Source organism: Psammomys obesus, unplaced genomic scaffold (genome assembly GCF_907164565.1).
Source record: "Psammomys obesus unplaced genomic scaffold, mPsaObe1.curated_primary_1811, whole genome shotgun sequence".
NCBI lineage: Eukaryota > Metazoa > Chordata > Mammalia > Rodentia > Muridae > Psammomys > Psammomys obesus.
In genome coordinates this window covers 469,631-489,342 of record NW_026585895.1, presented here as the reverse complement: position 1 = coordinate 489,342, position 19,712 = coordinate 469,631, and the positions used below count along the sequence as shown (strand labels likewise).

General features: G+C 37.1%; 1 protein-coding gene across 1 annotated transcript; it reads left to right on the top strand.

The window, feature by feature from the left end:
- The first annotated feature begins 7,439 nt into the window (after nt 1-7,439).
- Nucleotides 7,440-8,361, top strand: LOC129671547 (olfactory receptor 5M3-like). Its single transcript, XM_055600595.1, is given in 2 exon segments — nt 7,440-8,212; nt 8,214-8,361. Coding segments are annotated over 2 exon segments (921 nt in total).
- The last annotated feature ends 11,351 nt before the right edge of the window (nt 8,362-19,712 follow it).

Below are 19,712 nucleotides of genomic sequence, written 5' to 3'. Positions count from 1 at the left end.
CAAACCAAGTAATCCACTTAAAAAATGGGGAACAGAGCTAAAGAGAGAATTCTCTGTAGAGGAATATCGAATGGCAGAGAAGCACTTAAAGAAATGCTCAACCTCATTAGCCATTAGGGAAATGCAAATCAAAACAACCCTGAGATTTCACCTTACACCCATCAGAATGGCCAAGATGAAAATCTCAAGGGACAACACATGCTGGAGAGGTTGTGGAGAAAGGGGAACCCTTCTCCACTGCTGGTGGGAATGTAAACTGGTACAACCACTCTGGAAATCAATCTGGCGCTTTCTCAGACAACTAGGAATAGCGCTTCCTCAAGATCCAGGCATACCACTCCTAGGCATATACCCAAAAGAGGCGCAAGTACACAAAAAGGACATTTGTTCAGCCATGTTTGTAGCAGCTTTATTTGTAATAGCCAGAAGCTGGAAACAACCCAGATGCTCCTCAACTGAAGAATGGATGCAGAAACTGTGGTACATCTATACAATTGAGTATTACTCAGCAATGAAAAATAAGGAAATCATGGAATTTGCAGGTAAATGGTGGGACCTGGAAAGGATCATCCTGAGTGAGTTGTCCCAGAAGCAAAAAGACACGCATGGTATATACTCACTCATATAAACATACAATATAGAATAAACCCACTAAAAGCTGTACATCTAAACAAACTAAGCAAAAGAGGACCCTAACTAAAATGTTCAATCCCCATCCTGAAAGGCAAAGAGGATGGACATCAGAAGAAAACGAAAATAGGAAACAACCTCGGAACCCGCTACAGAGGGCCTCTGAAAGCCAGAAGAAAACAGGAAACAACCTTGAAACCTGCCACAGAGGGCCTCTGAAAGCTTCTGCAGTATAGACTGTCAAAGCAGATGCTGAGCCTGATGGCCAACTGTCGGGCAGAGTGAATGGAATTCTATGTAAGAAGTGGGAAATAGTAAGAGCTGGAAGGACGGGAACTCCACAAGGAGAGCAACAGAACAAGATAATTTGAACACAAGGAACTTCCCAGAGACTCATATTCCAACCAAGGACTATTCATGGAGATGACCTGGAACCCCTGCACAGGTGTAGCCCATGGCAGTTCAGTGTCCAAGTGGGTTACATAGTAATGGGAAGAGGGACTGCCTCTGACATAATCTGATTGGCCTGCTCGTTGATCACTTCCCCCTGAGGGGGGAGCAGCCTTACCAGGCCACAGTAGAGGACAATGCAGCCACTTTTGATGAGAACTGATAGACCAGGATCAGAAAGAAGAGGAGAACCTCCCCTATCAGTGGACTTGGGGAGTGGCATGCATGCAGAAAGGGGAGGGAGGGTGGGATTGGGAGGGGAGGAGGGAGGGGCTTATGGGGGGATACAAAATGAATAAAGTGTAATTAATAAAAAATTAAAAAATAAAGTTGCTATGAACATAAAAAGTAACATTTTATACAATCATTGTCAATATTTGTATATGAATTAAGCAGAACTACTTTCTTCAAAACAAAAGAAAATCACTTAGAAAATGTATCCTACTTTACTTTTCATTTCATGTGTACATGTGTGTTCTTCTGTATACATATATGTGTTCATGCTAGTATGCCCAACAAGCCTATGTGCATGTGCATGTGGAAGTCAGAGGTCAGCATTGGGGATTATTTTTCAGGTCCTGTCTATATTTTTTTCTGAGATACTCCACTAGGCTGAATCTTACCCAGTGGACTAGAGAGGACTAGGGCTTGTGCAGCCGCTGCCTCTCACAGACCTGCAATACAATCTCTTGCCAACACGACTTTTAAACAATGCGGCCCTTCTGGACCAATCATGGGTCCTTATGAATGCAAGCAAGTCCTTTGCCAACTGAGGTACTGCTTCAGTCCATTTATCTCATTTAAAATAATCTATTTCTTATTAGACACAAGGAAAATGGAATTTTCACTAATAATAATTGCATTAGATTTGCTTATTATGAAATACTGCTTATTAAAATATACATGTTGTCAAATGGTTCAATTCTTGTACCACCAAATGGAAAATTATGGCCTTTATCAAGAATACAACACATCCATGAAGATTAACAGAAAACATTTTAAAACAGGAAGGAAAAGAATCTGTTAGCATAGCATCTGCTTTAAAGTTCTAATACTACTGAGAGTTGTTCATCTCTTGAGGTTAATTTTCTGATTTGCAGATAGGTGATATAATATGGAACATTTTAATTGCACCTTCTGGGTCCCTCTGTATTTCCTAGTAAGGTGTGCAGGATGGGGAGTTGGGTTCATAAAATATGTCTGAGTTACTCATTGATGCTGACAGAGGCAATGTTCACACCTCACATGCAGGTAAGTTTCATCACAGAGGCAGCCATCATATCTGTGCTTGTTCTTTTCTTGTTTGTTTGCTTTTCAAGCAAAACCAGTCTACACTGACAGCCCTTAGGACTGTCCTTAAAATTCTGAGGTTGAAGAGAATATTTTGCTGAGGAGCTTCTGTGAGGAGCTGGAGAAGGCCGGGAATGGATATGATTTAAACAAATTATATTCATGCATCACATTACCAAAAGAAAATCAGTATTTTCAATGAGAGGATTGGACAGATTTTACAGTTCTAATGGGAGTCTGTTGAGGAGGGTTCTTTAGGTCTGGCATGCCAATCTAAGGGTTATAACTTGTTAGTGACAGAAATATACTAAAGCAAACCGTGTGAAGTCTGTTAGTGTCATCAAGTGGTAATGAAGAAGTATGTTTCTTTTACATTGTGAGGTGTTTTGGGAGAAAAGGTTTATTGAAGCTTATGCTTCCAGGTCACAATCCATCACTGAGGGAAATCAGGGCAGGCAGGAACCCGTAGATCGGAGCTAGGCCAAGACCATGGAGGGGTGCTGCATGTTGGCTTGTTCAGTCTGATTTCTTTTTTTAATATTATATTTTCTGAAACTTTTTTAATTTTTTATTTAACTTTTATTAATTACACTTTATTCATTTTGTATCCCCCCATAAGCCCCTCCCTCCACCCCTCCCAATCCCACCCTCCCTCACCTTTCTGCATGCATGCCCCTCCCCAAGTCCACTGATAGGGGAGGTCTTCCTCTCCTTCTTTCTGATCTTAGTCTATCAGTTCTCATCAGAAGTGGCTGCATTGTCATCTTCTGCTTATTTATTACAAATTATTTACTTTGTATCCCAGATGTACCCTCCTCACTCATTCCCTCTCAGTCCTGTCCTCCCTCCCTCCTTCCTTCATCTCCTCCCATGCCCCTTCCCCAGTCCACTGATAGTAGAGAACTTCCTCCCTTTCTATCTGACCCTAACCTATCAGGTCTCATCAGGGCTGTCATAGTCTTTCTCTGTGGCCTGATCAGGCTGCTCCTTCCTCAGGGGGAGGTGATCAAGAGCCAGCCACTGAGTTCATGTCAGAGGCAGCCCCTGCTCCCTTTGTTAGGGAGCCCATTTGGAGACTGAGCTTCCATGGGCTATCTCTGTGCAGGGAGTCCACGTTATCTCCATGAATGGTCCTTTGTTGGAGTATATCAGTCTCAGAAAAGACCCCTAGGCCCAGGGTCTGGAGCTCCACAAGGAGAACAACGGAACCAAACAAATCAGTCTGATTTCTTACAGAACTCATGACCACAAGCCCATGAGTGGTGCCATCCACAATGGGCTCTCGCCATCAATGTCTTGTTGAGAAAATGTCTCTATTGTAGGTGGGTCTTATGGAGGTATTTTCTTAACTGAAGTTCCCTCCTCTCAAATGACTTCAGTTTGTGTCGAGTTTACATAAATCTGTCCATCACGGGTAGCTTCCATGCTCTTCTTATGCCTTATCAGCAATAAGGATGCAGGTGATGACCTTTTTGGTTAAGTGGGCTCTAGTGTTCCTTTTGACCCAGCAACACTATGTGTAAAGGATTCAAAATGTTGAAGACATTTACTGAGAATCACCTAAAACCTAGAATTCTGTCAACTAGCATTTATCATTGCTTTAAAAACTCTCATTTTTAACTTCAACTTATTTCCAAGTTGAAGTCTTTGTAGACCCCGAGAGACTTTATATTGCTTTCAACTTAGAGAAATGTCAGGATAAATTTTCCCAAGGGCCAAGAAAGGAGGGTTATGAAATCTGGTTAAATGAAGCCATTGTGATTTTTTTTAAACTTGTGCTAGTATTAATTTATCCTCCTATGTGTCTCTCTGTCACAAGTACAAGTAACAAGTGAAATAATAATTTAACATGGCTTTAAATCTAATGTCATTTAGATTATTAGGAAAGATTAATGACATATGCTTAAACTGAAGTCAGATTAAACGATGATTTGGCTGTGGTAAAGTAAATTTGCAGATAGAAAACTCAATAAAAGATTAATAGCAGAGATATTTTGGAGAAGTGATTACTGATATATAAAGGAAGATATGATGTTCTATAAATCAGCACTGTCTAACAATGCTCAGTTCTTCCTCTTTTTTAACTACTCTTATTCTCATGGCTTGTGTTTTATTTAGTCTTCCTTAGGAACATTATTTTAAGAGAAAGAATTGAGATGGAAAGACCTTTATATATATAGTCATAAATGGAAATAACTCCTTTCCCTTACACACCACACATTCCATAGCTTTCTGGTACACTTTAGAAATGCCATTCATAATTTATTATTATTATTGTTATTATTATTAATTAAAATTTATTCACTTTGTATCTTGGCTGTAGCCCCCTCCCTCATCTCCTTCTAGTCACACACTACCTCCCTCTTCTCCCTTTATTCTCCTCCCCTAATCCACTGATAGGGGAGGTCCTCTTCTCATACTATCTGATCCTAGCCTATCAAGTCTCATCAGGACTGGCTGGATCCTCTTCCTTTGTGGCCTAGGAAGGCCACCATGAGATTCTACCTTACACCCATCAGAATGGCTAAGATCAAAACCTCAAGTGAAAACACATACTGGAGAGGATGTGAAGAAAGGGAACCCTCTTCCATTGCTGGTAGGAATGTAAACTTGTACAGCCACTTTGGAAATCAATCTGAAGCTTTCTAAGAAAATTAGGAATAGTGCTACCTCAAGCTATACCACTCCTGGGCATATATCTGAAAGATGCTCAACCATACAACAAGGACATTTACTCAACTATGTTTATAGTAGCTTTATTCATAATAGTCAGAATCTGGAAACAAACTAGATGTCCCTCAATGGAGGAATGAATACAGAACGTTTGCTACATTTACACAATGGAATGTTACTCAGCAATTAAAAACAAGATAATCATTGAATTTGCAGGCAAATGGATGTAACTAGGAAAGATCATCCTTAGTGAGGTATCCCAGAAGCAGAAAGACACAGGTGGTATATACTCACATATAAGTGGATATTAGACAAATAATATAGAATAAATATACTAAAATCTATAGTCCTAAAGTAGCAAACACTAAGGAGGATTATATGGAAGAGGCTGAAACCTCATTCAGAAGGACAAATATTGGAAGCAAGAGAAGACAGGGAACAGGGCAGGAACCTACCTCAGAGGGCCTCTGAAAGACTACTGATCAGGGTACAGAAGCAGATACTAAGACGCATAGCCAATCTTTGGGCAGGGTACAGGGAATTTAATGAAAGAAGGGAGAGATAGAATGACCTGGAGGGGACAGGAGCTCCACAAGGAGAGCAACACAGCCAAAAATCCTGGACCCAAGGGGACTGTAGAGTCTGTTGAGTCAACCAAGGACCGTACATTGAGAAGACCTTAGCCCCTGTTCAGATGTAGTCCATGAGAAGCTCAGTCTCCATGTGGGTACCCTAGTAAGAGGAACAGTAGCAGTCTCCAGCATGAACTCTGTTGAAATGCCATCAATTTAAGTTTTCCACATTGATTATTGAATAATACTGAAGGTAGTTTCATTTCATATCTATTTTTTAATTTTTATTTTTTATATTACAGTTTATTCCTTTTGTATCCCAGCTGTAGCCTTCTCCCTCATTCCCTCTCATGCCCCTCTCCAAGTCCACTGATAGGGGAGGTCCTCCCCCCCTTCCATCTGATCCTAGCCTATCAGGTCTCATCAGGACTGGCTGCATTGTCTTCCTTTGTGGCCTGATAAGGCAGCTTCCCCTGCAGGGGGAAGTGATCAAAGAGCCAGCCACTGAGTTCATGTCAGAGATAGTCCCTGTTCCTCTTAGGGAATCCTGCTTGAAGACTGAGTTGCCACAGGCTACATCTGAGGAGGGGCTCTAGATTATACCCATGAATGATCCTTGGTTGGAGTATTATCTCAGAAAAGATGCCTGTGCAGAGAGTTTTGATTCTGTTGCTCCCCTTGTGGAGTTCCTGTTCCCTACAGCTCTTATTATCTCACCCCCCCTTTTTTTTCACAAGATTTCCTGCACTCTACTCAAAGTTTAGCCATGAGTCTCAGCATCTTCTTTGATACACTGCTATGTAGAGTCTTTAAAAGGCCCTCTATGGTAGACTCCTGTCCTGTTTCCTGTTTTCTCTCTCTTCCAATGTCCATCCCCTTTGCCTTTCTGTGTGAGGATTGATTGTCTTACCAAGGGTCCTTCTTGCCTAGCTTCTTTGGGTGTACAGATTTTATGTTTATCCTATACTATCTGTCTAATTTCCACTTACAGGTGAGTATATTTTTCTGAGATTGTAATATAATTACAACATTTCTCATTTCCCTTTCTTACTGACAAATTCTCTCATATGTCCTCCCCTGTACCAGTCGAATCCCATGACCTCTTCTTTCATTAATTGTTATTGCCTATATGTATATGTGTGTTAATCAAAGTTTTAATAGAAAGGAATGAAGGAAAGCAGTGTTTAAAAATTATTACCTCTTCGTATTAAAAAATATATAAATTTCAGCAAGAAGACAATATTTTGGGTGATTTTAATAAGGTTGCTTCCTAAGGAGACATGATTGGAACTATTAAGTAATGTTTTAGGGCTATTAAAAATAATGTTACTGTTTAAAGACATAATAGGGTTTTAATTGGAAATATTAAGTAATGTTTTAGGGTTATTAAAAACAATGTTAATGTTTAAAGGCATGAGAAGATTTTATATAATTTGCTGTCATTTTGCAATACCTTTTGATACATTTTTCAGGTCTGACAAAGCAATGTATACTTCTCAGAGAGGGTACACATGTATCCATATATGCACTTGAAACCGGAACTTGAAATATAAGATATTTGTTTTTTAACAAGTAAAACTGAGAAATGTTATTATGCTATTTCATGATTCTCCAGTGTAAAATCTATAATGTATATGTATACATATGCATTGCATAAGATACTATGAAATGACATACACAGGAGATATAAAAGCATTAGTGCTCCATGAAGAAAATGAGTTAAGGCAAAGGTAAATCAACACTAATGGCTGTATTCCACCTGACTACTAATTATCTTTGTCTTATTAGATAAAATGTTTCTATCTCTGGATGAGATTTAAGAAAATGCCAAATTTCACTGACGTGACAGAATTTATCCTTCTAGGCTTGACTAGTCGTCCTGAGCTGCAGCTCCTCTTCTTTGTGGTTTTCTTGATGGTCTACATTGTCACTCTGCTTGGCAACATTGGGATGATCATTCCAATCAGAATCAGCCCTCAGCTCAGCAGTCCTATGTATTTTTTCCTTGGTCACCTGTCCTTTGCAGATGTGTGGTTCTCTTCTAATGTCACACCCAAAATGTTGGAAAATCTAGTATCTGCAGTGAAAACCATTTCTTACTCCGGGTGCATAGTGCAATGTTTCTTTTTCATTGCCTTTGTGCATGTGGAAGTTTTTATCTTGGCAGTGATGGCCTTTGACAGGTACATGGCAATCGGCAATCCTCTGCTCTACAGCAGCAGAATGTCGCGGACTGTGTGCATGAGACTAATCTCCTTCCCTTACATCTACGGCTTCTTTATCAGTTTGATCTCAACCTTGTGGACTCATGGTTTGTACTTCTGTGGGAACAATGAGATCAACCACTTCTACTGTGCAGACCCAGCTCTCATCAAGATGGCCTGTGCAGGGACCTTCGTTAAAGAATACACCATGTGCACCTTAGCAGGCCTCAACTTCTCTTATTCCTTATTGGTCATTGTTGTCTCCTACATATTCATTCTGATCGCCATCATAAAGATGCGCTCGGCAGAAGGGAGGAAAAAAGCCTTTTCCACGTGTGGCTCCCACTTGACAGCTGTCACCATATTTTATGGAACTCTCTTCTTCATGTATCTCAGAAGAATCTGTGGAGCAGGGGAAGATGGTGGCTGTGTTTTACACCACAGTCATTCCTATGTTGAATCCCATGATTTACAGTCTTAGGAACAAGGATGTCAAGGAAGCCATGACCAAGGCTATCAACAGAGCAATTTTAGAAAAGTAGAAGCTTAAACTATACAAAGACGTGTTGTTCATAAGAAAACACTTTGAGATGACTTTGAATTTATTTGTATTTTCATCAAATATAAAATTTTATTTCTTAAGTTTTGAAATAATAATTGTTATTCTTTGAAAGTTCCAGACACTTATATAATGTATATGAATCATATAAAATACTATAAAAAGATTTCTAATTAAAAAGAGAAAAACAGTGTAGAGTTTAGAAAAGCATGCTGAAAAGGGCTCTATGTCATGATATAACACAGCAACAAAACCACCAACATCACACAAACACGCATGCGCACACACACACACACACACACACACACACACACAATTTCTCTTCCATTCAATTTCAAATTGAAAATAAATTCACAGTTCAGAAATCTTTTCACCACTGGGATTTCAGAAGTCTTTTGTTGAAAGAAATTATGTTAAAAAGAAATTATGCCTTTTGAAAAACATTTAGTAGAACAATGAAGGATGGGAACAGACATATTAAAAAATAGTTCACTTCAGTTTATGACTATTATATAGTATTTAAAAGACGATAAGCTAGGGTCAGATGGAAGGGGAGGAGGACCTCCCCTCCAGTGAACTTGGAGAGGGGCATGGGATGAGATGAGGAAGGAAGGATGGGATTGGGAGGGAATGAGTGAGGGGGGAATAGCTGGTATACAAAGTATATTTAATATACAAAATTAAAAAATAATAATGTGACAAAAAATAAATAAAATATGTCAGTGACAACCCTCCTCCCCAAATAAAAGATAATGGCTCTTGCATTAAAGTGCATGTAACTGAATTATGGCATTGACCTCATGCTTATGTTTTGCCTAGCTGTGCTCCTCAGTTTCCCTTGGACTTGAAAGCTCAGCAGCAAAAGAGGTCTTTTCCTTGATGTAGCTGTGCTTTTATTTTGACCTAACCTCTTCCCTTTTCTTCAATAGCTATCTTCATTTTTGCTGTCCCACAACAATTTCTTCACCTCTCTTATTATCTATCTGTGCTTTCAGTCTTCACTTTTGAGAACTGTTCATTTTGTTGTGTTTTCTAATTTTTATTTTTTATATTAATTACAGTTTATTCACTTTGTATCCCAGCTTTAGCCCTCTCCCTCATTCCCTCCCAAACCCACCCTCTCTCTCATCTCTTCCATGCCCCTCTCTAAGTCCACTGATGTGTTTTTACTGAAACAGCTTTTTTATAGGTCATCAATGAGTTACCTTTTTCTAAATTCAACAGCTACTATGATTTCCTGTAAATTAGCCTACTCTAGTGTTTTGTACTATAAGCAATTTTTATTTTATTTTTTCATTTAAAGTAATGGAATAAACATGGTATGTTTGGCACTATGTAAAAAATTCAAATAAAGAAGCTATAATGAGGTTAAAGGTTATTTAATATACAGCCTTAATAATTATATTATGTACAATATGATTTTATGGCCTCAAAATGCATAGATTCTGTATCTCTAAGAGTCAATTAGATCCAGTTCATAAAATAAATTATCTTTTGTTACATTCTTCTGGATTCATGTGAGCATCATCATGTAATTTATACTAAAATTGTATCATAACTCTACATTTCAATTATGTTACCAGTCTTTTAAAGATCTGTTTTACCTGCTGATTAAATTGCTATTGATTGTCAGTGTTTTTCAGTTTCTTACATGCAGTCACACATCTGGTTTTATATTTCATCTAAGGAGAACGACTGAAGAAAGAGATTTCTCAGATGCTTAAGTGCATTTAGCTGCTGATAGGAACCTAGAGAAGTCCAGGAAAATTAATTTCTACAAGGTTGAACCTTATGATATTTTTTGAAAAGTGATTGCTCATTCAATGATGTTTTCTTAATCTATGATTATTAATATAAAACTCTCTTCATGTAAAAAAAAGTATGTAGTTTGGTCTGATTATTTTCTTGAAGAGAACAATTCAAATTTACTTACCAAATATGAGACATCCACTTAAGATATTTTAAAAGTATGTAGATAAGATTAAACAAACTTAAATATTATTTCCTTTATTCAATCATATTTTACAATTTAATTATCTTAGGAACTCTGATTTGTCTCACAGTGTTTTAAATCAGCTTATGCATTTGATGAAGACATAAAGATCAGCTAACACTACATGTCCTTTCAATAAATCTCAGGCTACTTCTCTATGGAAATATTGACCCCATATTGTTAATTTCATTTCAAGCAGCTAGTTATATTGTCTTCATCATGTATAAAATTAGAACCTGTTTTTTTCAATATTTTTATTTTTAAATAAATTTTATTATATTTTAAAAAGAAGTGTAGGCAATAGGAGATAGAAAACTGAGAAAAAGAAAAAGTAACATTTGAGGATAAAGGAAGGATTCAGTTCCATCTTTCAGTGCAGGGAATCTTAGGAAAGAAGTGGGAAATAGTAAGATCTGGAGAGGACAGGAACTCCATAAGGAGAGCAACAGAACCAAAAAAATCTGAGCACAGGGGTCTTTCCTGAGACTGCTATTCTAACCAAGGACGATGCATGGAGATACCCTAAGACCCCTGCACAGATGTAGCCCATGGCAGTTCAGTATCCAAGTGGGTTCCATTGTAATAGGAACCGGGAATGTCTCTGACATGAACTGATTGGCCTGGTCTTTAATTTCCTCCCTCTAAGGGGGAAGCAGCCTTACCAGGCCACAGAAGAAGACAATGCAGCCACTTCTGATGAGACCTAATTGACTAGGATCAGAAGGAAGGAAAAGAAGACCTCCCCTATCAGTGGACTTGGGGAGGGGCATGCAGGCAGAGGGTGGAGGAAGGGAGGGATTGGGATAGTAGAAGGGAGGGAACCACGGTGGGGGGATACAAAGTGAGTAAAGTGTAATTAATAAAGAAAAATTAAATAGAATTATCTCAGTGTGTGTGTGTGTGGGGGGAAACAAACCTTCAGGGAACTGAGAGACAGGCCCAGACCAGCTCCTTTTCTAGCTTCTTCTGAGGGAGCATGGCCAGGTTCATGCCTTGAGCTTAGTTTTCACTCCACTAGAACTATGAAATGGTACATTTTTGCTGTTTACAACCCTCAGCTTGCGGGACTTTGTTATAGAAATCCTAGAAAACTAATATAGCTCTCTATTCCAAGCCGCAAAATAAATTAGCACACAAATAATAATTCCTAGATGTCTCTTTCTAAACTCAGTTCCTTGTAATTACTGAATCTCTTTGTGAGATGAGGTATTGTTTACTGGCCTTGAAGTCGTGTTTCACTATCTGAGCCTCCTAGGTGTTAGGGTTATAGGCATATGCTACCATCCTGGTTCCTAATCCAGTCTGTTGTCATGTCTACTACTGCTGCTTCATGGCTTTTTCTATCTCCTACGGCTCTCCTTTACGAATGTATAAAGTTCTGTTTAAAGATTTCACAGGTTATTTTAAAATGTTTAAATGCATTTTCACTGATAGTCATTACCATTATTATCTTTGGAGACAAAAAACCATGATTCTGGAATTTTGATCATATTAATAATATGAATTATAAATTGTTAGCAACTTTAATTAACTCTATAATTTGGTAGATTTTAATCTTCAAATGTACACTAATGAAATAAATAAATTTTATTTTAGAAAGAAAGGTGGCACATTACAATGTTTTTTAAAATTTTTTATTAATTACACTTTATTCATTTTGTATTCCCCCATAAGTCCCTCCCTCCTCCCCTCCCGATCCCACCCTCCCTCCCCTTTCTGCATTCATGCCACTCCCCAAGTCCACTGATAGGGGAGGTTCTCCTCTCCTTTCTGATCTTAGTCTATCAGTTCTCATCAAAAGTGGCTTCATTGTCCTCTACTGTGGCCTGGTAAGGCTGCTCTCCCCTCAGGGGGAGGTGATCAACGAGCAGGCCAATCAGATTATGTCAGAGGCAGTCCCTCTTCCCATTACTATTGTAGTTGTTTCTCATGCTGTGTGTTAATTTCATGTGTAGTCTTATCCTTTATTCTGGTACAGTGAAGTTTATACTAAAACCTAACTTTCTTTAATTATATCCCAACTTTAGATTATAAAACTTAATTTTTGAAAGAGAGAAAATTTTATAATTTTGTAATTTTCTTTTATAATTTAATACTAATGAATACATTTATATTGAATACTAATGAAGGTACATATCACTACCGGGACATTTGAATTATCTGAATTCTATTTGTTAACCTCATTTTTTTTTTTGTCAACAACAATATTTTTTGAAACAAAATGATCAGTCTACTGCCATACCACTCTGAATGTGGCAGATCTTGTCTGAAATGAAGTGATCATCATAGTGAGGCTTGAAGAGTGTTGCTTCCTTGATCTTAATTTTCCCTGAGAGAAGATTTTCCTGATTTTATCAGCTTACAATAACCACATCATTTGCTCCCCAAGGAATGGCACTAGTGAGTGTGCTAATCACAGCAGTGAGCTGTTCTAGATCATGTTCTCCACACGGAACGGACTTAGTGAGAATGTTTGCTAATCACGTTAGTAAGCCAATTACAGTATTCTATAGGCCACATGTTCCATTTAAAGGCTGTTTTCTTCATGTGTGCATAAAAATTTGTATTTTCAAATACTATATAATTTGATTAACTGTTCCTCATTTTCCTTGTCTCATTGGTGTTATTAAAAAAAAAAAAAACCCTCTTCTTTCTGATATAGGTTTCCAGAACTTATATGTTATCTGAATACAACTACATTTTCATTTTACTGAAAAATGAAGCAAAGGTTGGATCTATTTGTCAGCTGCTTTTAAAGTAGCTTAATGAGACAGGCAGATAGAGGGATGTGTATTAGTATAGGTCCAGCCACCGTTTCCTAAGGGCTTACTCCAAATTTTATCTATTTTTGTTGATCGAAAAATTCTTTTTGTGTATATCAGGAATAATTTATTTACTTACTTGAATAAAAAAACTATCAATAAGTTAACAAGTAAAGTAAGTTTGCCTGTTACTGGTGAATTGTTAGTCTGAAATTATATATTACATTAGGAAAGTAATTTTTTTCAATTCTGAATTTTTAAATACATGTGGGAAATATTTCATTTATTTATTTATTTATTTATTTATTTCACTTTATTCACTGTTACCCCATCCATCTCTTCGCAGCCCCACCCACCCTCCCTCTTCTTCTCCTATGCCCCTAGGGAAGAAGCTGAAACCTCACTCAGAAGGGCAAACAAGATAGACATCAGAAGTAGGAGAAGACAAGGAACAGGACAGGAACCTTCCGTAGGGGGCCTCTGAAAGACTCTACAAATCAGGGTATGGAAGGAGATACTGAGACTCATAACTAAACTTTAGGCAGAATGAAGAAAGCATTATGGAAGAAGAGGAAGATAGAAAGACCTAGAGCAGACAGGAATTGCACAAGGAGCCCAAAATAGCTGGGACAATAGGGGCCTGCAGAGATCAATACTCCAACCAAGGACCATAAATGGAGAGGACATAGACGCCTTGCTTAGTAGAGGCCCATTGGATGCTCAGTCTCCAAGTGGATTCCCTAGTAAGGGGGCAGGAGCTGTCTCTGACATGAACTTAGTGGCTGGCTCTTTGATAATAGCACTCTGGGGCATGCAGCCTTGCCAGGCCACAGAGGAAAACAATGTATCCAGCCTTGATGAGACTTGATAGGCTAGGATCAGATAGAAGGTGAGGAGGTCCTCTCCTATCAGTGGCCTAAGGAAGGGGCACAAACATCTTATATACACTGTTCCTTGAGTCTCCAGGAGGTGCTGTGAACCCAGTGGTGAGAAGGATGAGCATAAAATCTATATCACAGCCTCTTACCAATATGACTACTAACTTTTACATGAGCAGAAAACAAATTGTGCCATGCTAAACTCAGTCTCATTTCAAACTATCAGGAGTCCAGAGAATATCCTCTCCAGCAATACTATTTTAAGAAACTACCAGGAGTCCAGAGCATATTCTGTCCTGCAGTGCTGTTTTAACCTATAGTCACAGTGTAACCCTCCACACAAAAGCTGTTTGACTTTTTGAACCAGATATTTCAGTGTCATTGTGTATATTTATAAAACAAGAATTCAGTATTTATTCCATAAAATATAGCTATCATCATTTATCTTATAGTCACTAATTATAAAATGCCAGAGTAGATAAAATCCATTCATTAATGTTTCTTTGTTGTATATTTTTTTCAGCATTATGGATTATTTTCCTCATATGTTGGCTTAACTTTTTTTAGTTCAGTTTGTACTGCATGTCTACCATGTCTTATTTTGGTAAACTTATTTTTCAAAACTAAGGATATAGGTGGATGTAGCTCAGTGTTAGAGTGCTTGCCAGTTTGAATGAACCCCAGTGTTGAATATTAGCATACAAATATTAGCACAAAAAAGCAAGTAAAATAAAAGATGGATATCGGAAGAGGGAGAAAATGGGACAGAACAGGAACCTACCACAGAGGGCCTCTGAGAGACTATACCCAATAGGGTATCAAAGCAGATGCTAAGACTCATAGCCAAACTTTAGGCAGAGTTGCAGTGAACCTTATGAAGGAAGGGGGGGATAGAAAGACTTGCTGGGGACAGGAGATCAACAAGGAGAGCAACAGAACCAAAAAAAAAAAAATCTGGGCAAATGGGTCTTTTCTGAGACTGATACTCCAACCAAGGACCATTCATAGATATAATATAAAACCACTGCACAGATGTAGCACATGGAAGCTCAGTGCCCCAGAGGGTTTCCTAGTAATGGGAACAGGGACTGTCTCTGATATGAACTCAGTGGCTGGCTTTTTGATCATCTCTTCCTGATGAGTGAGCATCCTTAGAAGACCACAGAGGAAGACAATGCAACCAGTCCTAATGGAACCTGATAGGCTAGGGTCAGATGGAATAGGAGGAGGATCTCCCCTATCAGTGGACTGGGGGAGGGGCATAGGAGAAGAAGAGGTAGGGAAGGTAGGATTGGGAGGGGATGAAGGAGGGGGCTACATCTGGATACAAAGTGAATAAATGTGATTAATAAAAATAAAATATTAAAAAGAGGTAATTAAGTTTAGGAAAATATGTTTCAGGTGCTCACAGCATTAGTCATGTAGATGTTTAAAGAACATTATTCTAGGCTTTACACAAAATATAAAACAACATCAAAGGTAGTTTTGAGACTGCTCTAGCACCAAGTTATTTGTGGAACAGAAAATGAGGGATGATACGATGACTGGAGGCTTTAGTAACAGGGTTTGGAGTTTCTCTGTAGACGTGGAGAACTGTTGCAGAGACCCTTGCAATGCTGTGATGTAAAATGGTTTATAATCTAAAAGGACAGCTACAATTTTTGAGTCTATAGTGGATGGTATAATGGGAACAAACATATCGATAAGTCATAAAAGGTTCCATCTGAAGTTATTTAGAAACAGAACAGAAAGTTTGAAGTCTTTTTATTGAAGATTACAAGAAGACTTTGGTATCTGTCTTACCTTTTAGTCTCTCTATATCTTTGTTTTCCCGTTTCCTTCCATTTTTTCCTCCTATCTCTCCAGATCTTCATTCCTATCGTTTATGACATGGGGAGAGAAGTAATCTATCTAACTTACAAGGTTCTCCATCTCAGAATTTGATAACAATAGATCACTAATTTTTTTCTTACTATTTTTATGATGTATGGTCTCTGTCTTCTATCTAAGGATTCAGGTGTTACCTCAGTCTAGGTTTTTCTCAAGGCATTAACAGAAACCCAGGGTTGGTAACTTCTTAGAGCTACAAGTCTGACTATTAACTCATTCATCACAGCCAACCCTCATGACCAAATTACACATGAAGGTCTTCCCTGAACCAGTCTTTTACCACTGAAAAACAGGAAATAAACTTCAGCATGAGTTTTATTGACAACAGTCCGATGCTCTGGGAACTGGTTAGTATTGTCTAAACTTTATTCCTTGTATTATTCAGCCTTCATATGGCAATTCTGAGCTTTATAAGAACTTACAGTCTGGTGAGATTTATCTATTGAAAGATTTATCAATATGTGTGTTCTATGATTAGAAATATTGTCTAGCACAGAAGGAATACATTATTTGTTTCAAGCCTCTCATATAAACAAGAAAATAATAATTTTAGTTATAATAATATGTTTAGTGAAGTAAGAAGGATGTTTAGCATGCAAATTTAATTATATTTATTCAGTCCTTTCAAATTCAACCTACCACAATTATTAGTGCCACTGTCTTAAAGAGGAGAAACAATTTAAGCGGGCCAGTGCCTTGTTCCAGATCACAATTTCAAATGAGTCAGCAACTGTACCCCTGATAGAAGGATTTGTACTACTATTATATTGTATCATCCAGCACTTCCTGACTGTGTGTTATGTGTATGTCAGATGGTAGGGGAGGAAGACTTCCCCCATCAGTAAACTAGGGAGGGACACGTTGGGGAAGAGGAAAACAAGACAGGGAGGAGAAGAGGGAGGAGGCTACAACTGGGATACAAAGTGAATAAATTTTAATTATTAATAATAGCAATAATAATAATAATGAAAATAATTTTAAAATAAACTACATTTTTTACTGTCAGCTGGGACACAGAGTTAACAAAATGTAACTAATAAGAAAAATAAAAAAAACTTAAAAAAATAAACATGATACGATGTTTTCTATACATTTTACCTTTTTCTTTTTGCATTTCTGTTAAAGTGAGATCATACCCATTATTAATATTACCATTATTCATATGTAATTGGTGTAGAGACAAATTTTTATTCTATATGCTATCTCAAGTGATCACAATCACTAATTTTTTTCTTTATAAATAATATTATTAAAGTTAGGGAAAGATACTTGCATAAATTCACATAAGCTATTAAAACTATGGTTTTAATAGTTGCACTTTATTTCGTAGTTCATTTTCTAATTTACTACATTCTTGCAGTTCTATACATTTGCCCAAATTCTGTCAAGTGATTTACACTTTGAACCTTCTTTGGACATTTGAACTAGACACAAAGTTGCATCTAACATTAATTGTTGAAACCATCTATCATCACACATGGTACTCTTCAGTGTAGTTATATAAAAGGATGGACACATTATATTTTCTATATTTGCCATTTTGTAAACATGTGACAGTGTGAGGCAGATGAGATGATGAAAAAAAGTTGACCTCTTAGTTTTCAGAACTATTCTTCTATGAAGTCGACTCAACTTCACCCAGGAGATGTTGCCAGTATTACTGTTATCATTTATTTCATAATTATTTTGGTAGTACCATTGGGAGTTTATCTCAGTGTTCTTAATGAGCAAGACTATATGATAAATATTAAGAAATTATCATTTTCTGTTCTCTTCCTCTGTCAAGATAGGTGGGTATGCTTTAAGAGTATTAAAATCTAGATTGATAACATTTCATATAGTAATTATAGGTGACTATTTGAAAGGAAGATTAATACTATTTTCATTGACTTATTTATTATCAAAGGAATTTTTTTGCACTGCTTATTTTGTTTTAAAATATCCATGAATAGATTTTGGTATACATGGATATAAGTAATCCAGCAATGTGTAATTTGTTGTTTATTTATATGTGAAAAGTACCATGGTAATAAAAACAAATTTTATCGAGGGTAAATTGCACATTGTAACTGTCTTTGTAACTCACTTATGTAATAAACTGGGATTCTCAAAGAAATCACTTGTCATCTGATCATATGTCAGAGAGATCATCAGTATTTAGGGCATAATAGAGAAGTGAGGGCCCTTGGTCTCTGAAGCCTATTCCACTCTGAGGTTACAGAAACCCGTATTAATACATAGGAAAATAAGTAGAAAAGGAATGGTTTGTTTCCGTCTTGGAGAATAATAAAAAATAAATTTCAATTAAAATTCATATGCTACTAGGCTAAGCTATCAAATGTTTGAAAAGAATCTATTAAAAATGTAAAAACAGCACTGAATTAATTGCTTAGCAGTGATGGTCCTGCCAGTTAGTAGATATCCTACACAGGGAAATGTACTGAATCTCTAACTGTTCCCAATGCCTCATTTATAAAACAGACATGAGGACAGAGAGCTTTGTATAGCAGATTTCACGCAAATAAATTAATTGACTTTATCAATACACACACTATAAACATGGCAGTTATTTCAGTGTTGAAATAACATTTGCTATGCACTATCTATGTGTGGACTACAATGGTATGACAGAATGTCTGTGAAATTGTATATATATTATATGTGAAATATGCATGTGTATATATATCCATATATGTACATAACTTAGACTTTTTAAAGAATTCCATAATCAAGAGAATTTTTTTCTTACCGTAGAGCAGTGAATACATGTGTTGAAAGAGTACACATTTAATCATGACTGAAGAAATTAATTTAGTTGTAGTTTACTTTTATTTTTTTGTAGTTAAAGTCTTGGGATGATTGTTTTGTTTTGTTTTGCTTCTGCTTTTCTTAATCTTTTATCTTTAAATTCACTTTATATCCTGTCTGTAGCCCCATGCATCCTCCCCTCCCAACCCTACTCTCCTCCTTTCCTTGTTCCCTCCTCCCTATTCCTCAAAAAAGGGGAGCTTCCTTTCCCATCCAGCAAGCTCATTAAGTTGCATCAGGAGTGAATGTGTCCTTTCCCCTTAATGCCTTATAATATAGTCTTGTAGTGGGACATTATCATTTTTCTGGCAAGTGAGTCCATGTCTGATGCAGTCCCCACTTCCCTTACTAAAGTACATGCATGAGGCCTAAGCTGCCCATCTGCTGCATCTGTGTAGGGGACCTAGGTCCAGTTCATGCACAGTCCTTGGTTGATGCTTCAGTCTCAGCAAGCCCAACTGGGCCCTGGTTAGTTGGCTCTGTTGGTATTTTGTGGAACTCAGGTCACTTCCAGGTACTTTTCTTTTTCAATTATGCACAAGACTCTTTGTGCATAATTTTTTTCACCAAAATTATGCACAAGACTTTTTGAAGTTGTAGTTTGTATATTTTATATGTAATTCTGGCATACCATGTATAAATACTATGAAATTAAATTCTGTTCAGAAAATATGGATTATTTACTTTGAGTCAAGTTTTTTTTTTATATGGGAGAGCCCATAACTTCAGCTGTATTTCACAAACTCAGGAAACTGTAGACTATCAGTAAGCTACTTGCACATTCTCAATGTATTGGATAAAAATTCATTGTATATGAATATTTTACTATATCTGTATATCTAAATCATCAAATTTCTGTGCTTCTCAAAATGAGTACAGAAAAAAGTGAGTAATACTTATAATTCTCGAGAAAATTATATTTTACAAAATCTATAATAAAAAGATTTGAATAAAAGGACCTAAGATAATATTCAACTCTTTCTTTTTATTTATTCATTGCTCA